The following is a 26,680-nucleotide window of genomic DNA, read 5'->3' as shown; positions in this document are numbered from 1 at the left end:
AAAAAAAAAAAAAAAAGACTTTGTCTGTCTGCCTGACAATTTCATCTCTCAGAAGGTAGAGGAACCGGTGAGGAAAATGGCTGCTCTCAAGTGAATTCTGATCAGTAAAAAAGGAACTGGTTGGAAATGTGGAAATACTGAGAATCTCAGGAGAGATGTTTTCATTATCTTCGCCCCCTCAGAGAACTCCCACAGCTCTTTATTTAGATATTTTCTTACTTCTCCTTATAATATTGTCACTTATAGACTTGTGTCTCTAAGATTGTCCCTTGAGGACTGGGACCACATCACATCATCTTTGTGTCTGCCAATGCTTGGGGCAGTTATCTTTTAAACAACAACAACAAAAATCGATCAAATGTGTTTAGTTGGAATATGAGCATAGCGACTTGCATAATTTCAGGATAATGTGACAACATTCTTTAAGAATTTTTTTCTTGATCATAAAATGTTTTCATTGTTGAAAACTGGAAAAATTATTCAGGGAAGTATAAATGAGAAAATGCAAACTTTCTAGAATCCTCTCACTTGATAAGCGTTTTGCAGTAGTTTCTCCTGGTTATTTATTTTTGAGACATTCTATCTCTCTGTCACCTAGGTTACAGTGTAGTGGCGTGAACACAGCAGCCACTGCAACCTCAAACTCCTGGGCTCAAGCAATCCTGTCTGAGCCTCCCAAGTGGCTAGGACTACAAGTGTGTGCCCCCACGCCAGGCTAATTTTTAAAATTTTCTTGTAGAGGTGAGTCTTGCTACATTGCCCAGGCTCGTCTCAAACTTATGACCTCACTCTATCCTCTGGCCTTGGCTTCCCAGTGTTGAGATTACAGGCATAAGCCACTGTGCCCAGCCTCTCCTTGGGTTTTATACTTATTTCATACTTTTGATCATACTGTATCTACAGTTCTGTTCCTAACAGTTTTTATTCACGTTATATCCTAAGCATTTTCCATGTCATTAAAATATCTTCATTTTAAAATGACTTCATATTATCTTGCATGTCTTTAGCATAACCACTGTCATTTAAAAAATAAAGCAACGTAGGGATTTTCACTGGCTACAAGTTGTAAGAATTGTGGTATGTCTGAGAAGTCAAAAAGGAAACCATTTCATCTGTAATAGCAAGATCCGGCAGGGCAGGGGAGACAGGTGAAGCCCCAAGTTCTCCCTGCGGTTTTGGGTTTTATCCTGAGTCAACTGTGGTACATCTGGAAGGGGAGTTGATGATGTGGAGTGACCAGGGCTGACGAGGAAGTTAAAGCTGGAAGGAATGCTCAACCCAGAGAAGAGCAGAGACATGGAGTCACGTTTCCACACTTGAAGTATGACTGACTCTGTGGCATCCTGGTTGGCAGCACTAGGGCCAGTAACTGGGAATTTCAAAGTCACAATTTGGACTCCTCTGCAAATAAGTTTGAGAGCTGTTCCCTAAAGATACCTGATGCCTTGTGAGGCAGGCAGTACCTGGTCCCCGAAGGTGTTCAAGTGGGGCAGATGGCTTCAAGGATACTAGAGGATAGGAAATCCCTGCAGTCTGGTTTATGGTCTGGGTCTTGTGTGAGCACTGGAATAGCCTAAATCAAATCTTAAGTCTCTCAGAGTCGCATAAAAAAATCGTTATTACTTAATTCAAAGCCACGTTTTCAATTCTGAGCCGCCCAGAGACCTGCCATCGCTTGCTCGTGCCGAGTCACGTGGTCTGGCTAGGCGCGTGGTTTTCTCCCTAGCCGCCCCCAGCTTCCCTGAACCTTCAAAGTCACATTTCAGTCACTCCTCATCTGACCAACAAAGCTCACAATGAAGGCGCTGCCAGCACAGGCAATAGCCTGCGCTCCAGTCTGAAGAGGAACCCCAAATTCAAGACCCCTGTGACCCAGCCTTTGTGCCCCGAGAGGCTAAACCTCAGCTCAGGGGCTTCCCGATGTCGGCTGCCGCGGGTCTGGGTTTCCGGCCTGCAGAGCTCGCGTCTGACGGCTGAGAAACAAAACGCCCTCCCTCTAGCGGCTCAAGCGCACACACTCTCTTGCCCTCAGCAGCCCCCGAGCGAGTCACCGGAGACTCTCTGGAGCCATTTCGCGGGGCTGGAATTCCTTCGCCCGGCGGAGCTCGGCGCGCACCCCTCAGCTGTGCCGAGGACCCTGCACCCGGGGCGCCCCGCGGCCACGTGACCGCCATCTGGCTCTCGGCCTGGACTGAGGGGGCTGAGCTCATCCCGTTGCTATTCGAGGGGCAGAGACTGCCTGGCCTTCCTCAAACCCTGAGCTCCCGGCTCTCCTCCCTCCCCCACCTACTTGACATCTCAGGCTTTTTGTGGAAGCGGCAGGGCGGTTGAGAGGTCGGTGACCTTTGTCCCAATGGCGCTGGCTCTTTTCCTTTTTGGCTACCCTAATGGAATGAGGATATAATCAGTCATATCTTAACATTCACTGAGCCCCGGCTCAGGCTGGGAGGCACTGCCTTTTTCCTAGCGAACGTTAAATCAGTATTTGTGGGATTTAAGCTCCAGCAGACTAAACCTAGAGCCACTGGCATGAAAGGTGTGGCGGTGGGGTGAAAAACGGGGCTTCCCCCTTCACTCCCTGGCTTTCCTCATCCCAGCCACTACAGGGGGGGAAATACCACAGAGCATCAGCCACACCCTCTTTCCTCGAACCCCAGAATTCCACTTCAGTCTCAGAGCTTTCAGCTAGGTGGGGTTTATCCCCAAAGGTGCCACAACCCCTCTAGTTGTATAGGAGCGGTAACTGTGAACCACCATCGCTGGCTCGATCCTCCCTTTTCCGTGGATTGGTGCTCCTGAGTGTGTTTACCACTTTCAGTACGTAACACAGCCAGATGGAGGGCCGCGGGCTTCAGCGGCGAGAAGCTACAAAATAAGGTGAACAAAATTGAAGGTGCCCAGCAACCTGAATTCCATTTCTTTCTTACCTTTGGTCATAGGAAGGGCCACTTAGGCGTGTGGCTAGAACGCAAAGTGAGACCAGAGCTTACATTCTTAGCAGCCTGGGTTTGTCTCAAGAGGCCATGCTTCTCTCCTCCCTGACATCTTGCTCTCAGAAGCACCAGTTAGCATCAGAGGAATGTTTCCTTCTCTCAAACAGCCATCAAGCACCAGCGCTTTCTTGGCTCCGGCAAGTTAAGTGCTGACCCCTCCCTTATCTAACTCACCCCACACACCATCCAGACGGCAGGGGAGGCACCCAGAAATGGAGCGGACTGCATGTTTTCCTTGTCCACTCTTTTTATCACCATGACAGAGCCACTGGACGCCAGGAAATAAATACTGAACCACCACACTAAAACATTTACTCCACTTTGGGCAGAAGGAGCCTATTTTGCATGTTAAGTGCCTCCTCTAAAGCAGTCAAGTGAGGGAAAGAGGGGTTCTCGCTCCTCCGTGAATGCTGCATGGGAGCCTCCAATCGGGAACAGCTGAACAGGTAGCTCTGAAAGAGGACCGTGGTCATAAACGCATAGATAAGATCATGGGGGGGGGGTTCTCGCCCACATGCTTCCTTACCACAGGTGGGAGGGCTGCTGCTAGGCAGTCTTCTTTGCTGAGCACTGACAAGCAATGAAATAGTTGAGGGGTAGCAGCAAGAAAGGAGGAAGAAAACGGGTCTGGTTCTTTGGTCTCTAAGAACAGACCACTAGAGGTGTATTTTGGGCTGGGTATTTGCCGGGCCGACCGTTGACGTGCTGAGTTGACGGTTGACGTCTCTCGTCATTACACAGATTTAAATAACCAGCAAAAGGGGGTTGGAATGGTTTTCCCAATTCTTTTCAAGGAAATGTATTTTGAGGATATATTGAATCTGACATAACTTTCAACTCACTTTCAAACCTATCTACTGAGCTGAAGAAAGAGATCAGAAATGAAACGAAGTTCTGATATACTTAATCTACTTAAAAAAAATGACAAGAAAAATAAAATTTCAGATGTTTTTTATTCAAAGGTTCTCAAAAGAAATAAAACAGAAAAGCTAACAATCTGATCAAATGTACAGTTCAAAAATGTCTTTTGGCGTTTAACAACAAGTCCTAGGAAAGAAAACTACAGAGTTATCTTGAACCGGACAAATAAGTTACCACTGGCAAGTCTGTGGCACTAGTAAAACAAAAATAAAAAATTAACTCTCTTGATCATATAGATATCTCTATGAAAATCTTTTTTTTCAATCTGTACAAAAGGTCTTTCTTCATAAATTAATTTTTTTTATAATTTAATGGCTGTCTACTATGTGATGTTTAACTGATCTTTTTTTATGTACAGAGGTTATGTTTCCCAAATCTTACCCAGACGAGTATGGCACTTAGTTCAGACATTTCTAGCAGCAGATTTCCCCTCCCCTCTAACCGAGCTATCAAATTTCTGTCTTAACTAATGCAAAAATATCAAGTAGTGAGAGACCCAGGTTTATAACTGTACTAGGTACACAGAGGGTGCTGCGTTCAGTCTGGACTTTCACAAAGCAGTAATATTCCAGGGAGCATAGAACCAATAATACCACAACTTTAAAAAAATGAAACAAAAACAAAAACAAAAACACATTTCTCTTATGACTATGTAATTTTCACTAGAATCTACACTTCTCAGAGCAGCAAGGACTTTTGAAACTATGAAATGTCACTGACATCTATCATCAAATACAAGCATAAAATTTAAGAACTAAAAAATACTTGAAAGAAACAACTGCTTAGCCCTAGCTCCTGAGCTAGGAGGATTTGGTCTGTGGAAACAGGGAGGGCCAGCAACCTGTCCCAGCACAAAAGAAAACAGACTCTGAGGTAGATAACTGATCATACACCGCTGACCAGACAAGTACACAGTTTTGGAAGACAACTTAATTTACCATTGCTTTTAAAACATATGCAATTGCCTTAATAAAAGAGCTTTAATAACAGTGAATTATCTTATATGTACTAAAGTAGAAATAACTGTGTATTTATGAATCAGGAATTTCATAGTTTCAAAATTGGTTTTCTTTACACTTGAACACTTGTAGTGATGACGTAAAGTGTGGCACTGCTTGGATCCAAATCTTCCTTCATGCTTTTTTGTTTGTGTGTGTCCATACATCAATTAAAATTATAAAACCTAAATGCAAAGGTACAAAAAAGGCACATTCTCCTAACCGCAAACTGGTCCGGCAAAAATAAAGAGCACAGAAGATGTGATGCTGAGACAAGTTGGAGCTACTGGTTACTGGCTCTTCGGTCTTTGGTGAAGTTACCTTTAAAAGTGCCAAGTCATTTTTATTTTTCAAATTTACCTAATAGAGAGAGAGAGAGAGAGCTAGTAGCCAATCGTTTTGCTTCTATTCGTATCTCAGCTTATGTTTGAAGATAAATCCTTACTTTTAGCTTTTGCCACTTGGTTGCAATAGCAACATGTTTCGGTTTGCCAGATTTCAGGCATAATTCTCATTCTAAAGCACTATCATTAGTATAAAGGAAGGACAAAACATTCAGTGACTCCCCTCCCCCACCCCCCGTCCCCAACCCCAACACTACCTACACTAAATCTAGTACATCAAGTTAGTTTTTTTTTTTTTCCTGAAAAAAGGCAAAAAAGACTTTACATTGCATCATACAGCAGATATCCTAAATCAGTCAAACTATCAGAGGAAACTGTTGGCGTACAGCCTTACAAACAATTTACCCTAATAAAAGTTCCCCAGTCAGAAAATGTGTTTCACACAAAACATTTTTCCCTTCTTGCATTTCACTACCTTACACATTATGTGAAAAATCATTAAAAACACCTACTACATATTTAAAAAAGCCAAAATTTCAGCAACTTTTATTGACTACCTTTTAAAAGCCCTATGCTGCTGTTTTACAAGGCATAATAGACCAGCTCATTTGGTCAAAGCATTCTACATCATTAGTTTGAACTAACTTTTACTGAAACAGCTACAGCATCAAAAGAGTTAAGGCAAATTGGAATTCATAGAAAAGGATAAGACACTTCACACTACGTTGAAAGAAAGACAGAAAGCTAAGAAAAGAGACACTGACGGCAACACTGAATTACAGCAACACTCGCACTGCAAGCACAGAACACCATGGGTGAAGTTGGACTATTTAAACTTCAGAAAGCCCATTTCATACAGCTGGAAAAAAAAAACACAAATTAAACACAAAATGAACAAAACCACAAAAATCCGGTCATGCACTTGGATAAGTCTTCATGGTCTTTGTGCATACCCAGAAAATTGAAGTTTTCTTTTTTTTTTTCTTTTTTCTTTTTTTTTTTTGCATCATAATATTTGATAAAAATCTTTTGTTTTTGTTTTTTGTTTTTGTTTTTTTACTAAAATAAACCTGTTCGGGGGAACAGCTACTAGATGAATTTAAGGGTTTTATGCACCTTATAGAACTTATAGCAAAAATAGTTTTAGTTGATTTCATTATAAATAACGTTTTCAAGAACCTGTGCAAAACTGTCAATAATTTCCTAAAGCACAATTGATCAGAAAAATCCATGATTGTTCAGCCTTCACACCCTTCTTCATGTAAGAACACCTTTCTATACATCTGGAAGAGAAAAATAAAAGACAAATGCTTTTGTAGATTTGGTGTGATACACTACAGAGCTTTGTAATCTGTTTCTTGTTTTAAAGAGATACGTGTTTGAAAAAGGCTATGCTCCTCACTGGTGGTAGACTGATAAATGCAAACTCTGGAACTGATGGTTACTTTCAATGCCTGTCACATCCAGGACTTGCAAAATACTTTATTTAATTTAGAGCCAAATTCATGTGGGTTTCCAAAGAGTGACTTTATGAAATCAAAAATACTATTATCACCAGGGCAATCCAGAAACCAGGGTATTCTAAGTTCTACACAGCTGTTTTATTACAGTCTGCATGGTAAAGTGAAAAGTTTTGAAATTTGTGGTTCAAGTGAGAGCTGGAAATACAATCTTTCAATCTAAGGATATTACATTTATCTAAATTCATAATCAAGATGTTGCTACACTTGTAATGCTAGATTAAGCAACATCTTATGCTATGGGTCCTCTGGTTTCTGAGTATTAAAGTAATATAGGATGCTGTATTATAGGACAATTTTGGTACTTGGTGTTCTCTGATGTTACAGATTTTTATTTTTTTCTTTTTAGTGGGGAGAGTAGTTATACATTTGGCTTCAGTATAAAGCATTCTTTTTAGACAAAATGATTAATCTTAAATTCATAAAATCACTGATTGTAATATTTCAACAAGACTGGATGCCTGGGCCATGATTAAAGTAGCATGATAACATCTGAGTTATCTCAATCACCATTTTGATTTAAAAAAAAGCCCCATAGCTGAGCCCCCCAGTTACGGAGACCCTTCCCTCATACCTCACAGTTACTTATTGGGTTGAAAGGTATATGGAGAATGGTCATTAGATGTCTCCACAGCCACCTGCTGTTGACCACTTGCCTCCTACAACAAACAAAGCAGAATGGACGAGACATGTTAGTGAAAAAACCTCAGTTCTGCTACTTAGGCCTGACTGAATCCAACAGTCCCTTAAAACCAGTTACTCTTTAAAGTAAATTTCTTCACGTCATGCAGAGCTTTCAAGGTTAATCACTTCCCTAAGCAGCTGGCATGTCTAATAGACCCAAAGCACCTCCCATCCAAATGTTTATGACTTTCCTATTTTTATCAAGCTACAGTGTATCAAACAAATCTCTTACCCTTTTATCCCCTGGGGACAGATGTGATTTGGAATTCAGTATTTTCAGATTTTATAATCTGAAATGTGGTATGCATATGCTGTATATCATAAAATGCCTCCAGTAGGGTCTAGGGCAGCACCTCATAAGCAAATATATTAATAGTTCTACACTGGAAGCCATGAATGAAGCAGCACAGTTAAGTGGGATCAAGATTTTGTCTCATCTCAGTTCAAGTTGGGTTTTGCGATAGGTCAGGTTTTATGCTAAAGTAGTTACAAAGATAATTTTTATTTTCAGATTTCTTTTTGAGTTTCAGACTGAAGATAAGGAATTGTAGGCTCTGGTAATTGTGGTTATCAGTAACTGCGCAAACAGAAGTAAAATACTACTACCACCACCTCCAACAACTACTGCTACTATACTACTACTGCTACTACTATCACCACTACCACCATCACCACCTCCACCAACAGGCCAGAGTCCTATGATCCTTTCCTGGAACTGGAACCTTTGGGATCTGCCTAATGGGCAAGATCAACTGGATTGATACATTTCCTTGAAATTTTAAGGATATTTAGCAGGAAAATGCTACGTTTTTCTCTTTAACTGTAATTTAAATGCTAGACTTCTTTCTTCCATATCAGTATCTTCCATAACAAGAACAGTTATCTAGCCATACTAACAGCCTCTGTAAAAACAGGTATGGTTTCTTCTTCATCCCTAGAGCAGTTTCAAAACAGCTTTCTCTTTTCCACTAAGTATCTTAACTACAACTGATTTCTTTTCATCATTATTAATTATCATGGATATGATCTTTAGTACTGGGACTGCAAACTCCAGATTTATCTTATTGTGTCCGTAGTATCGTTTTATAAGAGACAAGACAGAACCTCTGATGCGTATGAAAGACACTATAAGCTTAGAAAATATTTCTGGGAGTCTTAGAGGTGTGGCCTGGATGTTGTTACCCTAATTTGTCATGATCATAGCTCACTGCAGTCGCAAACTCCAGGGCTCAGGGTTTCTTTCTGCCTCATACTCCTGAGTAGCTGGGACTACAGGTCCATGCCACCATGTCTGGCCAATTTTAAAACAATTTTATTTTTTGTAGAGATGGGATCTCGCTGTGTTGCCCAGGCTGGTCTCTAACTCCTGACCACAAGCAATCCTCCCTCCTCAGCCTTCCAAAATGTTGGACTTACAGGCATGATCTACCACATCTGGCTAAACGCAATTCTTTATCCAAATATTTGAAAATCTGGTAGATTTTTCTGAGTTCTATTTAATTTACCCATTTCTGAAACTACTTATAGCCAGAATGGTCACTGGATGGTCTCTACCAACCTCAACAGGAACCGCTGTCGTCTGCATGTGTGCATACTGTGGCAAGTAGGCTCCTTGCATAGCTGATGTTGCAGGCATGTACTAGAAAGAAGAATGAGATCAGAATGGGCAATGGTAAACTGAAAAATTTGGAGTACTTATGGGAATTGTGAGATGGATAGAATGTATTTGGAAATCTCAGAGAAGAAATTTAAATGGGCTACCTCAAATCTTAAATAGCGCATATAAATACGTCATATGGAAGGCAAACTGTTTTCTACTTTTTGAATCTGCTAAACTAAAAATCCCACGTTTCTTTGGATTTGCTAATAAAGTGAAGATAAAAAAGTTTATCATGGGTGAAGATAAAAAAGTTTGTCACTCTCAAGAATTCAGTATCATTAATGTGTGATTTTAGAAGATCTCTCCTCAAAGGACCTCATTATTTTCTAGCAGCCCCCTAAACTAGTACCTAGTATTGTTTCTACAGGTGGAGCCCATCCACAGGGGTAAATGACTTATTAGACCTCTAACAGGTCACTGCATTAGGCAGCAGAGCCCGGCTTTTCTGACACTGACCGTCATTCTTTCCCAAAGGCAGGAGAAATTTCTAGTCAGTCTCATTGGATATGTGTGGCCCTGGCTTAACCTTCAAAAGAAATGGCTGCGGGTTTTGAATACATGAGGGGAAAACGCACCACCCTTTGTTCTTTTAAGCCACTACAGAATACAGGCTAAATTAAAATCCTGTAGCCATCTTACCAGCAAAATGCTAAGCATCAAACCTGGAAGCTGATCTGATGCCAGCTCAACCTCATTACCCAAAGGAGTCCCCTGGACTTTGGTGAAATATTTCAATATTAAGATCATGATTCAATGCTCCCAAACTCCATAAAAGAAGAAATAAGCGAGAAATAATTTCCTGCTTTTACCATCTTTTGTTACTTTGTCTTTTGCTTCATGATACTGCCACAGGGACAGTGGTACTAGTTATATAAATGACAATAGTCATAAAAGGCTAGATGTGGCCAGGTGTGGGTGCTATATTCTTGTAAAGGAGAGATACCCAGAGAACAGACTTTCAGTTCATCAATTAATCAAGAAATAGCTGAGTATTTACTTTATGGAAGGTTATGTGGAGGGAAGAGAGGAGATTAGACATAATCTGTTATCATAGAGCCTGTCATTTGATAGGGAAGATACAGGCTGCATTAATTTACCCTCCTCTGTTTACAGAGACACATGATATTAATTTGCCACCTACTGTTCCGGTGCTGCCTAGTGACAGATGACTCATCTGCTGGGCCAGAGGGCTGATCATCGATGCGGGCTGTAGTGACATGGTGTGCTCCATTGAGGGAGTTAACACGGCACCCTGGGGAGTTGGAGACAAGCGTAAAATTAGACAAACTGAGGCAAGAGTCAAGATCCTGTAATTACCTTTTGCAAAGGAAATACCTTGGTTTGTTTAAGAATGTGAAGCAAAAACAACCTCCCTCAATCTTGCAAATGGCATCATAAACAGTTTCCTAAAAATCTTCTAAATTGCTCGTCCTGAGAGTTTTGTAAGAGCATTAGGGGAAATGATATCTTGGCATTCACTTCACAACAATCACTGTATTAAACCCACTGGTCCCTCCTTTCCCTCCCTTTCCCTTCACTTCCTGTAACTGGAAGCAAGCTAGTCCAGCAGGAGGAGCTATCATAGGAAAAACAAACTGATTATCACTGCCTGCCTAGGGTTACAGAATGCTTTCTTAAAAAAAAAAATACTGGAAAAAAAAGGCAGTTGATGTTTTCTCCAGTCACAAAACAATGTATTATATTTAATAAGATCAGTACAGTATTTTGTTTAACAATGTTCTATCCAGATAATCGTTTGGTTCAATATCAGGTTATTAGGATTGAGAGCACATTTCTTCATTCACTCAGTGTTTCTCAGAACTTTAACTTACATTTTGGTGCCTGTGAGGGAAGACAATTAAGATATGAATAATAATCTGAGTCCAGATTCTTTTATTTCATTTGAAAAAATGTTGGTCATTAAAATCACATTAAATATATTCAAGAAAATAGGAGGGAAAAAAATCGCTTCTAACTCAGCCAGTCTAATACAACCACTGTTAGCAACGTCAGGGTACTACTGCCAGATCCTAGCCTCTGTGTGTTTCTGTACAGGTTCAATCAGAGTGCATCAACAATTTCATATCCTAGGTTTGTGCTCTTAACTTAGCATTCTATTCTAACCATTTACCTAGCTTATTGAAAAACTATCATTATTATCATTTTTTAAATGGTTACATTGATTGTATAAACCAAAATTTAATGAACTCTTTATTTTTGGACTTTTGCAATCACCTCATTATCTGAGTATTCTAACATGCTCTGTAACTACTAACATATGTTTTGGTATCACTGTACCTGGCATCCCTTAAATACAACTGTTATTTATTGATAATTAGATAGACAATCTAGGACACAGTTAGGTGTACAGGCACTTTAATTCTGATTTAAATCAGGCAGTTTAAAGCTGGGTGGGGAAAGGTAATGAATCCTCAGACAGCAACCTTCTGCGTACATTCCTAATGTCTCCTCAAAGATGTTAAGCTCAGATACGTGCAGTCTTTTTCTCAAATGTTGCCAAAAAGAAAAAATATATAGATGTGGGTCAGAGATAATGTTTGTCCTTAATACATTCTGTTAGAATTTTTTTTTTTTTTTTAACATGCATCATCAAAAAGCATGTGGTAACACGGAAATGACTCAGAAGCCTAGAAGACGGAGGAGGAGCTTCCTGCTCTTTTTTCTCATTCATTGGCACCATCTGTAATAGGAAGTCCTCAAATTCAAAGTAGGTTGATTTCCAAGGATTCCAAAATAGGGTAGCATGGAGTATCAGGGACATAGATTGCTACGGGCATGTGTGGATCAGTGCATGTATATTACGTATATTATTGTGTACACATGTACATAATAAGGGTGGGTTTGAAGATGTGTCTATGTGCACATGTATAGATCTGTATGTGCATATATCACACAAAACATATACATATATCAGAAAGCGCCTCTCCTATGTCATCACCTAAACATGCTTTATCTGCTTCTTAAAGGTCATCTCAGCAATTTCTCATTCAGAACCTGTTATCCCTGGATTGCTATTTCATACACATGGTCTTATGTTGCAGTATCCACTTTAAAAGGTATCCCAAGACAAATTGCTGTCTGAACATAAGGCCAAGAATAGAGTTCTTTTTCTAAGCAACCAAATCTGTTTTTATTTTACACATATTGTGAACCATATTGCTTACCAGGATTCCCATTTTGCATCAGTTACTAGAAAGCTTAGAGCCAAATTTGTGATTTTCTCATGTGAACATGCAGGTAACTATGTTGGACATCCTTAGCCTTATTGTAACTTTGTTCTCCATATGTATTTTTCAATTTTCAAACCCTTCTTCCACAAACTAGATATTCCACAAACTAGATCTTATATGTCTTTGAAAAACACATGAAATACACTATATAATAAGGTAAAGTATAACTCACTCAATAAAAGAATGGGACATATATGAATGCTCACGTGATTAAGAAATCACATTTGTTATTTACCAAATAATGTGCTACCACTTTAGTATTTATAATCTCCATAGAAAGGCTAAGTAACACTGATGAAAATCTTATCTTGGTTTTGAACTTTATATCTGCATTAAACAGAATGTAAAAAATGAGAGTTTTATCCCAAGTACTATTACAAATGTAGCCTCTCAATTGAGTGATCTCTGAAGAGCTGGTATGAATAAGAAAACGGTGCCCTGCCTCAAATATGATATATTTTAAGTTCTTATAGAAAATTTAACTTAATATCTTCTACCAAGTTGTTTTATGACAAGGATGAGAAGAAGTTTTATAATGAATTTGTACACTCTCGTATTCCATGTTTAAAATTTCCCAAATCCTATACCACCCTTGGCAAATGGTTTTAACCCAGAGAGAATATACACATAACTTACTTGTAAAATACAAAGTCATTAAGATGAAAAACTTACAGGGTGCTGTAGAATATATGGTTGAGGTTGCATCCAAGAAGGACTTTGCACCTAGAAAAGGGAGGATTTTGAAAGAAATATTTATTTTCATTGTAAAGCTTACCTATTTCTTTAGAACTCTTTTTAATCATGTTAAAAATCTACAGAAAGAAAACAAGGAAACAATACTATCAATGATTAAAAAGATTAAGGCAGTTAGAATTCTTGGCAAACTGGTCACTCTGAATAGGATGAAATGATTATTTAGAAACAATTTATATTTGCCCACTCAAGAAGTAATTGTTGAGTATCAGGCAACAAAGAGAAAAAGGCGAAAAAGACATGGGCCCCACCCCCAAGAAATTTACTATCTATGCAAGGGAGATAAACACAGAAACAACTCAAATAAAGAGTGAAAAGTGTTAACAATCAAGGTATGAACTAGGTGCTTTAGAATTACACATGAATGACGATTAATTCCAGCACATCTTATTAGAAGTTAACCCTTAAAGTATGTGCTTATTTAATACTAATAACAAAATTCAATTTCTCTTTGATACCTAGGACATTAGTTTTAGAAATCTTGTATTGTGGTCAACAATTTCTAGTTAGTGCAGAAAATAAAAATCTGAAATTCAGATTAAGGAAATTAAACTTCAGTAACTAGATTTTGACATCTACAGTCAAATGGGCATCCACACAGTAGACCCTCTGAATTGAGAAATAAAGATGTGAGAGTCAGGTTTTGTGGCAGGAAAGAAAGCATGTGTAGTCTGCCACTCAAGAGAAAAACATATCAGCCCATTTCTTGATGCCCAGAGCTTTCCAGAGTCTATGTAATTTTATTATAAGTTTCAGTTTCCAATTCTTAACAACAAAACCCTCCTGCATTTTATCCCCTATTGTTAACTTCAGAGGTTCAACAGAGAGGATATGGGGAAGAGTCATGGGGGAAGAATGTATTGTGATTTACCTTGATAGCAGAGCCCCGATACTTGTTTTCTCTGGTTTCCTTTGCCACCTAAGGCAGACCAAAGTTAAGTGCTTCTGCCTTGTTAACATTTCAGTTATCTGGACTGTAGCCTTTCCCCATTGGGGTTGGTGGTTTCTTGCAGCTGCCAATTTCTCAAATCCAATTGCATAAGCTTATGGTGGTTTAGTGGAGAAAGGCCCACTCCAACACGAGTGCAAGGCCCTCACTGGATATATGATGGGAAGGCAAACAACTCCCTATAGACCCTAATTTGGGCCAGATGCCCCCATTTTTTATATGCTTCAGTGGTCTTAATAATCTAATAGCTTATGGCATTACATGATTAGGGAGGTATGACATCTAATTTTCTTTCTTAAGCAGCAAATCAGCTGCTGTCAATTTCTATTCCTCAATTTTCTAATTATAAAATGGGAATAATAATGTTTTGTAAACTCTTTACTATTGGTTCTTAACCTCTTTAGGGTCATGGAGCCCTCTGAAAACCTAATTAGGGAAATAGAACATTTTTCCCCACTTAATTGCACATACACAAGCAACATTTTGCAAACAACTTAAGGAGTCACAGACGACTTAAAGCTCATCCACTGACCCTACTAGGCCCTGAACTTATGGAGTTAAAAATCAGTCTTAGAGGCTATGGCACTGAGTGTCAGGCAATACAATGAAATTCCTATGTATCTTAGAGAAATGCAGAATGCCCAGGAGAGGAAATAAGGCCTTTGAAATATGTTGTTTCCAGTTAGCTATATAAAATCTATTACTGACACTGATCTCCTAATTTTTATTGCACAAAATGGTTCTGTGGCCAAAATGCACACTGGTTTTATATTAAAGAGGGAAAAAGAGGTGTTGGAGAAATGTGTTAATAGCTGTAATATCTATAGCAACATAAATTCAAATTAATACTTATAATCTTTCATTTGCCTAAGAATAACTTACACTTGCCCCTATTTTTAGTAACATATAAATGACAGAGGTTTCCAAGTTCAGACAGTTAAGAAAGACTACCTTTTCATACCAGGCACAGGAATTGTTTATTAGGGAAGTGCACTAGAGCAGATCTCACCGAGTCTTATACAGTCAAGGAAAGGATAGGAATCCTAAATCCAAAACAACTAAAGAGGCATTAAATTAGTCAATACTACACCCAGCAGAATGAAGCATCAGAATAAGTAACATAAGAATCCAGAGAGAATAAAGAAAAGAAAATGAGTGATAACTCAGGGAAAGGAGGCTGTAAGAGCTTACAAGCTTAGGAGACTGTGAATGATAATGTCAACCTTCAGTTTTAGTGCATGATAATGTCAACCTTCAGTTTTAGTGCACCTAATTACTTCCATTATTCAAAACCATTTTTATGTTTTTAGACAGAATTAGTTATATGACATTGCTTATTTTGGCCAATTCATTATTTAAAAGTATAACTAATATACCCTTATTATCAGCCACCTAATCCTGCATATTAATAATAATCATAGCTAACATTAACTGAGTGATAATGATATGCGAGGTCCTCGGCTGGGCTCTTTATACAGTCTCATTTAGTTTTTATAATTCTCTCAAGACTATGAGATAGAAACTATTATTATCCCCATTTTAAAGATGAGGAAACTGAGGCTTATAGAAGTTAAAATAACACAACTATTAGATTACATATTGTAGTCCCCTAACCCCAGAAATTAGGACTACAACATCTAATTGTTTAAAAATCAATAATACACAAAAATTTAGTCACACAGGACCCCGACGGTCAACAAAAGGAAACTCTGTTCCCACATGTCTGCAATTGAACTCCATTATAAGGTTCCTATCTTGGGCCCAGGCAGTAACCCTGTTAGAGGTTTTCTGACACAGGAGGAGAAATGCATGTACACTACTGGCTTCATGGCAGACAGGAGCTACCTTTGCATTCAAATCAAATCAAATCTCGAAATACAAGGCACTTCAAGAGTTTTTGTTTCTAAGTTGGGAATTTCTTCTAAGGTAAAGCCTCCCACGCAATAACCTAAACAGGAAGTCCCATTTTTGCTTTTATATTTTTGCCTCAAATGTCAGCTGCATTGCTCACTTAATGCTACCTACTAGAGACACATCTTTGTGTATTACCATGTTTACTTGTTCTTTTATCAGTTCCTGCTGATGAATAAACAAAAGCAAGGGTACACACCTACTTTGTATTACATCTAATGGCAATTATCTTAAGTTTCCATTTTTGGGAAACATGGTGTCCAAAAGCAGGGCTCCTTGGTGAAGGAAGTGTTTAGGTTCATTCCAATTCCAAAATGCTATGATTCCAAGGACTGACCACTGACAACCATTTTCCTTTGCTTTACATTCTCCTATACATAATAAATCATCCTGCCAAATACGAAGCAGCTCATAATAAACTGGGTATCCAAGCTGCATAATATTTGACTCAAATTTCATAAATGCTCAAAATTTTAAGACACATAAAAATGTAGCAGAGATTCATGGTCCACAAGTGGTTATACTGCTGATGAATCCTAAAGGTACAAACCTGGTAGGCAGATACAGGAGATGCAATATAGGGTGTAATAGAAGTTTGAGTGATCATTCGGTTTGTAGCAATACTGTATGGTGAAGGATAAAATCTAGAACAAACACAAAAGCCTTTATTAAGTAATCCTTTAAATAGAATAATTCATGGAACAAATGTCTAATATTTTCCACCTTCACATTTTCATTTTCCCTCAAGCCATTATGGATTTATCTTAATGACATACCCGTTCTGTATAGCAGCTGTGGTTGGGTCGTAAGTAAGTGTCATTCCAGCCTATGGGAAAGAGAAAGAAATATGAACACTCATCTAGAAAGGCATGAATTAAAAATTCTATTTCTAGCCAGGTGTGGTGGTGTGCACCTGTAGTCTCAGCTGCTGGGGATGCTGAGGTGGGAAGATGTCTTGAAGCCCAGGAGTTCGAGGCTGTAGTTAGCTATGATTACATCACTGCACTCCAGCCTGGGCAACAGAAGGAGACCCCTGTCTCTTAAAAAAAGTGGGGGGTGGAATTTGTACTTAAGAGTCTAATAGCATTTGTTAAAATTGGGAGTTTCTGTAGTCAAAATAACTATAAATGTGATAATTAATCTCTGGACCTGCACTGTCCCATATGATAGTCATGAGCCACATGCAGCTATTTAAAACTACATGAAAAATCGATCTCTCTAGCATACTAGCTACGTTTCAAGTGCTCAGAGAGCCACCTGTGGCTGGTAGCTGTTATTGGACAGTGCAGATTCTAGAACATTTTCCCCAGACATTCTTGAATCAATATATTATTGTTTTTAAAATAATAATTCATGGAAAGTCAATAGAGGGAAAAGGAAGTCCAACATTTTATTAGGAAATTGAGAGTTTTAATTAAAAAAGAAAACTATTCAAAAGAGAGGTTAAAAAAACCTCAACTCAATGATAAATGTACTATTTATATATACATATTCATAGTATTATTTAGAATAACTTCTAAATATTATAAATATAAACCCCTGTAAGAAACCATGACGTAAGAAACCCCTCTAAAACACCATGCCAGCCTGGGCAACATAGTTAGATCCTATCTCTAAAAAAAATTTAAAAAATTAGGCCGAGCACAGTGGCTTACGCCTGTAATCCCAGCACTTTGGGAGGCCGAGGTGGGCGGATCACGAGGCCAGGAGACCGAGACCATCCTGACTAAAATGGTGAAACCCCATCTCTACTAAAAACACAAAAAATTAGCCAGGCGTGGTGGCAGGCGCCTATAGTCCCAGCTACTCGGGAGGCTGAGGCAGGAGAATGGCGTGAACCCAGGAGGCGGAGCTTGCAGTGAGCCAAGACCGTGCCACTGCAATCCAGCCTTGGTGACGGAGCAAGACTCCGTCTCAAAAAAAAAAAAAAATTAAAAAATTAGCCAGGAGTGGTGGCATGTCCCTGTGGTCCCAGCTACACAGGAGGCTGAGGTGGGAGGACTGCTTGAGCACAGGAGTTTGAGGTTGCAGTGAGCTATGACCACACCATTGGACTCCAGCCTGAGCAATGGAGACCATGTTTCTTCCTTATTATTTTTTTTTTTGAGATGGAGTCTCACTCTGTTGCCCAGGCGTGAGTGCAGTAGCATTATCTCGGAACACGGCAGCCTCTGTCTCCCAGGTTCTAGCGATTCTCCTGTCTCACCTTCCGGGTAGCTGGGATTACAGGCACACACCATCATGCAGAGCTAAGTCTTGTATTTTTAGTAGAGAGGGGGTTTCGCCATGTTGGCCAGGGTGATCTCTAACTCCTGATCCCAGGTGATCTGCCCGCCTTGGCCTTTCAATGTGCTAGGATTACAGGTGTGAGTCACCATGCCCAACCTAGAGACCCTATTTCTGAAAAAAACCAAAAAACCAAAAATACTCCCCAAATCACTTGTGTTTTTCTTACAGCAATTTAGAATGCTCTTGTACTTCATGTGTAGCTAGCTGATAAACACAGCTGTTTCCACCACCTATTGGTCCAACCGGAGAATCACTCTGTTATCACCATATATAATGAAAAGAATTTTAATTTGACATCATTTGAATTATAATGTACCAAAAGGAAGATTTAATCCTGGCACCTATTTCAGAAGTGTGCAGCCAAGTCAAGATGCCTTTTTGTGTTACTTTCCATGTGGGCATTCAAGATCACACACCCCCCCACTAAAGTTTCAAGAAAGGACTTACAAGTCTCACCTCTCCTTCTCTATGCCATGGTCTTCCATTAGGGATGTATTTGTTTGGGTTCTGTCTCTTTTTCTGTCCTCCATCAGCAAACTTACACAATAAAGGTTCTGTGGGGGCTAAGTAAACAGAGAAAAATAAAATGAAACCACAATGATATGTGTATGTGGATGACAAAATGTATTACAAAAATAGGAATAGTGTTCATGCTATAAGGCAAAAGTAGTTCACTCAGACCTTTGTAAAACTGTCCACGGTGAAAAACATAGTGCAGAAAAACATACTAGTTATTATTTCTGAACATTTAAAGAACTATTCTGAGGAAGCAAAGGAATCTTTCAAATCACTTTCATGCTTAAGAGCAGACACATTTCTTTTGGTTTTGGGCCCTCTCCAATTCCACCTTTGGACCGTCACCAAAATAATCTGCAAATATCAATAGGATTGTGCCATCCTCCCCTCCTCTCCCAACTTAAAATGGTCCCTTAGCTTCCCATTATACCCTTCACTTCTCCCAGCAGAAAACAAGCCGCCTCTACACTGCTCACACACATATTTTTATTCACAATTTGTAACAATTGGTGAGTATGGTGACTTGTTTGGTGTCTTGTTTCCCCTTCTAGACAATAAGCCCCATCGGGGCAGTAACACTGTTTTGTGTATCACTGTATCCCCAGTGCCTAAGTGTCTGGACTTTATAGTTGCTTATTAAATCTTGGTTGCATCAATGAATGAATAGAAATAGGTCTCATATGCTCATTTTTGGGATACGTCAGTGAAGATGACTATTGTGAGAAAGCTAAAAATACTTGTCCACCCTATTTAAAGGTGGTCTTTAATCATACAAATAGGTATTGCTTTACTATATATCACTATATATAGATATGTATATGTTACTATATTACTTACAATATACTTATATATTACTATATATCTATATATTTATATAAATCCTTCTTACAGAATCCATGAGGCCAACACAGAAAAGCAGAAGATGTAGAGGCTATTTTCAAGGATATATACTCATTAGAGTTAAAAAAAAAAAAAAAGTCTACAGACAGCATAATAGGGTACCAGTGACTTTTCCTTTTCTTTGCTTTTCTGCAATGGAAATAGCAGTGTATTCCTGAAAGTTGGGCATTTTTCCGTGTTTCTAGTTAATGTAATAAAGGCAATCACACCTTTCTGTCTGGTTCCCACATTCTGTCCTTTGTCTACTGTAGAACCATGATTACTACTTTCAAGTTCTGTTTCAAAGTTAAATAACCATGAAGAGAAAAATATTACTTGTGGAAAATTTACTCCTTTCTCCTGTGCCTCTTATTATCCTAATTCATCTCTTATTTTATTTCACGATTACCCACCCACTAATGATAGGGTGGAAGCAGTAGTGTCTTTCAACACTTCTCTGCCAAAAAACAAAACAGAACCAAACAAAAAGCCCAACTGTAACTCCTTCTTGGTGAACTGTCTGGGCTGCTGCCTAGCACTCCCTTCTTTTTTCCCTGGTGTGAACCACTCTGGAGGGATGGGTTGGAATGCCAACTCACTTCTGAATGACAACTGGGCAATGGGTATGAAGAGTCAGGAACAAAAATCTTAGGTGTTTGGTGAGACTATCAGCAAGCCTTGGCCCAGATCTAGAGAGGTTTATCCACTGACATTTGAGGTTGTAAGATGTTGACTCCACATAATCTCGTAGAGCAAGAGAGAAGATAATAAATTCGGTGGTGCTGGCACATAGTGAGTCTTCTCTGAAAAGAGGTGCTTTTATCTAGAGGGTTTATGAAAACTAGGTCCTAGACTGAAATTTAACTTTTTTTTTTTTAAAAGAAGTTACTTGGCTCAGCAAGTGATCCCAACTGGCTGTTCTTCTCCATTAGCATAATTTCTTTCAGGCTGGACTCATTTTAGAAGTTCAGTGCAGGCCACCTAAACAGGCAGGTGTGAATAAAAGCAGGTAAGCAGCCAAACCCTGGTGCCCACCTAACCTCAACATGTGCTGAATGACCAAGTGTCTCTATCTGTGGATAAAGTGTTTCTAACACATTTTCCTTCATCTAGACTCCGGCCTGTCAAAGAAAAATAAATCTCAGGTGACAATAAAGCCTGCTAAAAATGCATAACAATGAGGTAAACATCAAGGGAGCGATGACATGTTTGCAAATAGATCATTTAAAATAAACAAATGCAAGAAGATATAGCTGCATCTTTCAAAAACAAATTATATTTACTACATGATTCTATGCTGTCATTAAGCTATTTTTTCCCTTCCAAAAGCAAAAAGGGAAGCAGTTACAACAGTTTGTATACTGGCAGGCATTCCATATCTTAGGAAAACAAGCTTTTTAAGAATTACAGCCAGTAAAAATGACACATTTCTGAGACAGTTGCTGGCTGCTTGTTTCAGGGAAATGGGAGTACCCCAATATTCCATGTGAAGCAATATAAAATTCTAACTCTTTTAAATTCTCTTTAGTCTATTTAACCACCAAAATTTTAACTCAGTGTCCACTATGTGCCAAGTACACAAGAGTTGGGGATACAGTGGTAGATAAAATAGGGTCCTTGCCTCCTTGGGGCTTGCAGTTTAATGGAGAAGAGAGTGTATCTAATCTCATGAAAACCCATTTAGTCATTTATGGAACACAGCATTGTTTTTTGGGGTATTTGTTTTCAATAAAAATGCTACCCAGAAGCAAAATACTTTTGAGGCAGAAAGTACTTTCTTTGTACTTCTTTGTACAACTGCTTTGACTGTACTTCTTTGACAACTGCTGTTCTATTTACTTGAATGACATTATTAGAAACAGCTTCTCCCTGTAAGTTCTTAATGTTTTATTCATTACAAAGATTGTCCATGTGCCCTAGCAAAGCAAATTACATGAAGATTTAAGAAATTTTTAGGTAGTTTAGGTGACAAAAGGGCCTGATTTGTTGTAATTGATATGTGGTCTTACCATGATGTTGAGCAAGGGTTAGGTGATCTCCGTTGGAATTTTGGGTAGGAAAAACAAAACACACAGATGTCATGACCCACTTATTTTTAAGTGTGTGTGAGCTTGTTACAAAATGAGAGATCCTCATTTGGCCAGCATTTCCTGTGGCTTCTACCAAACCAGCAGTAGTCCCTAGTTTGCCTTATGGAACCAAATATACAGGTTCCAGGTTGAAGAATCAGGAGATCCTACGTGATGGTAGCTTGTTCTATAGAGCGGACCTTTCAGCTGAACTCCAGTTGTTTTTTACAAGGGAGAGATACTGGAAGACTGACATGCAGAAAACGAAGCGCCATAAATACTAGTCATATGACTTTTAGTGATAGGTAAGTTTGGCCAAATTAACATGAAAATTGATATGTAACTGTCAATCTTCTATATGCATGGTTACTTTTCCAGATTAGCAACTTTTTACCTTATTCTGCAAAGCAGTGATTACAAAGAACTCTGACAAATGTTTTGTGATTTAAGATGTATTCCTGTATTAAAGTACCATAAAAATTATATAACCTACCCTTAAATCAACTGATTTTGCCAAATATGCAGAGCATTCTAGGTTAAATTTCCCCTTAATTAGTTGTGATCTTTTAGGTTTGTAAAGGGATTCTCATTCTCATTACCCAAAACTAAAGAGTTATTTTCCTGTTCATCAGAACCAACAGGAACATGCATCTCCAGCAGCTTGACAACTGCAGTGTTACCTTGAGCATTTGTTAAAGGCCCCAGGCAACACTGCAATGCAAACACTGATCTAATATTTTCTGGCATCTCTTAAGAGCCATCTAAGGTAATCGTGGTACTGGATTCTCCAAAGTGCTCTCAACAGAGCTTTGAGAGTGGGATGGTCTCTTACACAAGCTTGATTTTGTGGTACTAACAATCCTTACCGAGAGACTGTGAGCTCCATGCACAAGGCTCAGGCTGACTTGCTGCCCATCTCCACCGAGTATTTTCCTTACCGATCTTCTGAAACTTAACTCTACAGTGATTTGCGCTCCAATGTCTTTCCTAGATACTTGTACTAAAAAATCACTTCTAGAATGCCGGCTTTGAGTAAGCACTGTAGCTCATGATGAGATCTGCAAGTCCTCCCCACTTATCAAACAGCTTGGAAGGACTTGGAGCTCTCTAGAGTTTGTAACAGAATGGATCTTTTCCTCAGCAGGTTCTAATGAAGGTCTTCTCCATGCTTTTCCCTGTCAGATGCTGACAGCAGTTAACAGCCGGAGAAACTGCCACTTCCAAACTTCCATCTTTCTAGTTATGCTGTATTTTATCCTAATCAAAAAACTGTAAAATGTAAACTGCCCTTGATAGAAGCTTCTCCATCCATTGTGGAAAACTAGTTCACTCAGCAACTGTAATTAGCTTCCTTTCTGATAACGTTGGCTACTTTCAACATTCCTCAACTCACAAAATGCAAGGAACTAGCTGCTGCTTTTAAAACATTTCAACAAGGATCCAATAAATATTATCTATTTTTTATGGGCACAACATCGTTTCCTGTTTTAGCCCTCTCCTTTTCTAACTGAATTCTGTTGACCTACTCAACCAGTAGGAAGAGCTACAGCTTTTCTCTGTGGACATTATTCCTCCCATGGCTGTTTTGGTTTCTCCTCCTCCCCTGTGCCTTAGGTAGTGTTTCTATCTTCAACCCAGTTTGAGGAGAGAGTAACATTGGTAATATCGTCATGTTACAATCATGTTACCTGATTATATATAGTCATGCTTTGCTCCTGCTGGGTTTGAGTTTTCTTCTTATTGAAATTCTCCTTCACCTTACTTCCCAACCCATCAACGAAGAGTTGTGTATCAGTAAAACAATGATTTCACAATATTAAAGTCATGTCAAATACGAAACAAAAACTCCATACCTCCCATGACTCCAACAAACATTTAAATTTTCTGTATTTACTACTTTTCTAAGTCTATGTAGAGCCATTTATTTTTCACATTTGCAATGATAGGTCCTTTCCTTCTACCATTTATGTTGTGGGTCCTTCCCTACCTTGTTTAATGGTGACATAGTGTTTTATTTGCATAGTTTATTATTGTAACTAACACTGCAGGAACATCTGTGTGTGGATCTTAATCTTTTTTAATTCCAGTGTCAACTGCTATAGCAGTAGGTGTCCTGTATGGTGGTATTCTAACCAGTATTCTAACTGGCTCATAATTAGTCTCCAAGGGTTAAAAATTCTGCTTTTGTATTCACTAGCTAGTGACTCTAGGAAAGTTATTCAATGTCTCTGGTCTCATCATCTCTGAAATGGGGATGATAATAGTGCCCACTTCAAAAGATTGTTACAGTTAACATAACAAGTGCTTAGAATAGCTAGCGTTCGTACTACTGTGGCAACAGGGGGAGCTCAAAGTTTTGAATTATGGCTCCTCCTCTTGTTTTCGAATTAAGAAAAATTCTCAGGCGAGGGACACTTCTGGTTCAGAAGGTCTAAACACTTGGGGACTGGCTTGTTACCCATGGGATTTGATTCTGAGAGACAAGGAGCTGGCTAGAGTTGCTGCCTTGGCTTCTCACAGAATGAAGAAATGTTGAAGTTACAGTTAAGGATAAAGTTACTGGTGAATGCCTTTTAGAAAACTGTTACACAATAACACCTACAACTTCTACCCAAGAGCCCTGTGCTTTAATAAAATCTTACTCCACTATTTATTCCTCACTGGCAGAACCTGATAGTGAAAGGGTGTAAAACGCTGATTTGTGAGGCTGGCTGTAGGCTGGGTGTGATCGATGGTGATAATTGTTAGAAGGCAGCCTCACCACAAGCCTGGCGTGGGGCTAGAACACCGGTACATCTCAGGTTGTGAGCCCCTGTCACTTTTTAAACACTAGCCTGCTCCTCCTCAGTAGGAATTAATTTGAATTCTGGATCTGCAAGACTGCCCTTGCCCCACTGGCCACCCAGGCCTGTTCCAGTGCTTTTGCTGTCTCAACAATTCTTCTTAAGAGTATAGCCCTTGAAAGGTACAGCTCATGATGCTGTGTGAATTCAGATCCAGTTCTGTTGTATGTACTGGGTGAGGGAGATATGACTGCACATCCTGAAGGTACCAGGGACATTGCACATGTCTTCAAGTATTTCTTTTGTTCTAGAGCTACCAAAATTTTCTGTTTTAAAAGGGTAACAATGCTTAAGAGAAATATTAAGGGAACAAAATGGGCAATAAAAACCTCTGAAAAATCTCCAGGCCTTTTACTAGAGTCATAATTTTCCCTCTAAACATTATCTTTTCTCCTACCTGGCATACAACAATGCCCTCATAATATCACTATACACACAGAGTTATGAAATGTGGGCAAGAGTGGTTTTCAAGCCCCACTGGACACATAACCAATTGGAAAAGTCAGAGTAACACAGAAAGCAGATGTAAAACAAGCTGAAGTCTTTGGAGGGAGTCCGCCAGCAGACACATATGCACTTCATTGGGGCTCCTCTGTGACAAGATGAAGCTGTGAGCGATGTGGCAGAATGATAACAGTGCAACACTGAGAATCTAACAGGCACTCCCTGCCCTTAGCACACAGGGACTTATTCACACTCCATTAATGTCATGGAGAGGTTCAGAAAGAGAGATGGGAAATCACACTGTCTCCTGCAGCACTGAACACACTGTTAACCTTTGTCTTTGAGAGGTGGTGGTGGTGGTGGGGGAGAGGCGTTTGTCCAGGGAGTCAGGGTGCCAGAGCTGTTCTCAGCTCTAGGATGGTTCCAGCTCACATGCCATAAGCATTAGTCTTCTCAAAGACTGTACTCTCTTCCAGGAAGGTCCTAGGTCTAAAAATTTTTAGACAAACCACTGAATCATGATCATGTGTTTCAGTGTTTTTGCCTGAGGCATGTCTCCTAATTTGGACACTGGTTCTAGATAACTAAAACTTCCCATCTCTGTTTCTAACATTCATTGTGTTAGAAAATTGCCACCATAGTATTTCTGCATAATGGAATTTTTTATCAAGCAAGTATTAAGTGGTTGTTGAAAACCTCTATGGAATTCACCTAGACTGTGTCACAAAGAAGCCATGGGTTCTTTTACCCTGGTTGGGGACCTTCCAAGTAAATCTGACTTACTACAAACAAGCCACCTCCAATATTTCAGGAAAAAATGCAGGACTGGGTGGGGAAAGACAGAAGGAAAAGCCACATAAGCAATTATTTTTTTTACCCCAACAAACTATAATATACATTTAAAGAAACATCTGCTATAAGAAAAGATAAAGCCTCTTTTAAAATATGGTGACATCAGACACAAAAGCACAAGATTTTAAAAGAGCATTACAGAAAGCAGACCGCACTAGGAATTGTGATGTGGTACATTAGATTTTTACAAAACTGTAACCATGTGCTATATTACGTGCCATGCCCCAGGCCAGAGTGGGACATGGCTGGCATAGGGGACCCAGCCATGCCACCCGGGTATGGAAAGAATATGTTGGCAGGAGGGCAGGCAGTATATAAGTGACAGCTCATGTGCATAGCTGCCTTCCTCCTGCTTAGCCATCTAGAGACTTCCTTAAGAGTGTCACAGCTAGGATGAGTTCATTGTTCAGTTTGTTCATTTTAAGAAAGTATCTTTCGGGAATTGTGTCTAATGTGGGTTTCTTTTCTGTACTTGGCTCCAATGTCATGGGCAAACTGCCAGCCATGCAAGAATCCAAGTACTCTGACAGGAATCATCCTAGATAATTCTGCTTATGCCAGCTAAACAACTTGCATCATTAAATAAACCGTCTTCTGACTGTATTTATGAAATGTTATGTCTACCTAGCAATGAGACTACATTATGCAAACATTCAAGTGGAGGCTCATTCAACTGACCCCTGCCTGACAATATTTTTGTTTTTTATCTGGTTCTCCTGATAATAATCATATGCCCTCCACAGAGAAACTGATGCTATGGAGTATCCATTCAGGGGATATGAAGAAAGAACGGTATAGGCCGGG

At 39.3% G+C, this 26,680-nt stretch overlaps 1 protein-coding gene and 1 long non-coding RNA gene across 7 annotated transcripts in view; both read right to left on the bottom strand.

Moving 5' to 3' along the window:
- LOC105515324 overlaps window positions 1–3,695 on the bottom strand; it is a 14,424-nt gene extending 10,729 nt beyond the window's left edge. The window contains exon 1 of the long non-coding RNA XR_001002300.1: window positions 3,520–3,695. This is a non-coding gene — a long non-coding RNA (uncharacterized LOC105515324). The remainder of the gene's footprint in view (window positions 1–3,519) is intronic.
- A 232-nt stretch (window positions 3,696–3,927) lies between these two features.
- RBMS1 (RNA binding motif, single stranded interacting protein 1) overlaps window positions 3,928–26,680 on the bottom strand; it is a 216,756-nt gene continuing 194,003 nt past the window's right edge. For 2 of the 6 annotated variants that reach the window (XM_011947108.1, XM_011947112.1), the window contains 9 exons: window positions 18,721–18,836; window positions 16,761–16,810; window positions 16,535–16,628; window positions 13,996–14,043; window positions 13,044–13,094; window positions 10,262–10,372; window positions 9,019–9,099; window positions 7,351–7,435; window positions 3,928–6,539 (listed from right to left, as the gene is read on the bottom strand). In XM_011947108.1, the coding sequence (XP_011802498.1) occupies window positions 7,358–7,435; window positions 9,019–9,099; window positions 10,262–10,372; window positions 13,044–13,094; window positions 13,996–14,043; window positions 16,535–16,628; window positions 16,761–16,810; window positions 18,721–18,836 (629 nt within the window). In that variant the 3' untranslated portion in view covers window positions 3,928–6,539; window positions 7,351–7,357. The remainder of the gene's footprint in view (window positions 6,540–7,350; window positions 7,436–9,018; window positions 9,100–10,261; window positions 10,373–13,043; window positions 13,095–13,995; window positions 14,044–16,534; window positions 16,629–16,760; window positions 16,811–18,720; window positions 18,837–26,680) is intronic. The other 4 variants (XM_011947111.1, XM_011947113.1, XM_011947109.1 and 1 more) reach the window with 3 other exon arrangements.

This window comes from Colobus angolensis, unplaced genomic scaffold (genome assembly GCF_000951035.1).
Source record: "Colobus angolensis palliatus isolate OR3802 unplaced genomic scaffold, Cang.pa_1.0 Scaffold259, whole genome shotgun sequence".
Taxonomy (NCBI): Eukaryota; Metazoa; Chordata; class Mammalia; order Primates; family Cercopithecidae; genus Colobus; species Colobus angolensis.
This window is presented reverse-complemented; position numbering and strand designations above follow the sequence as displayed.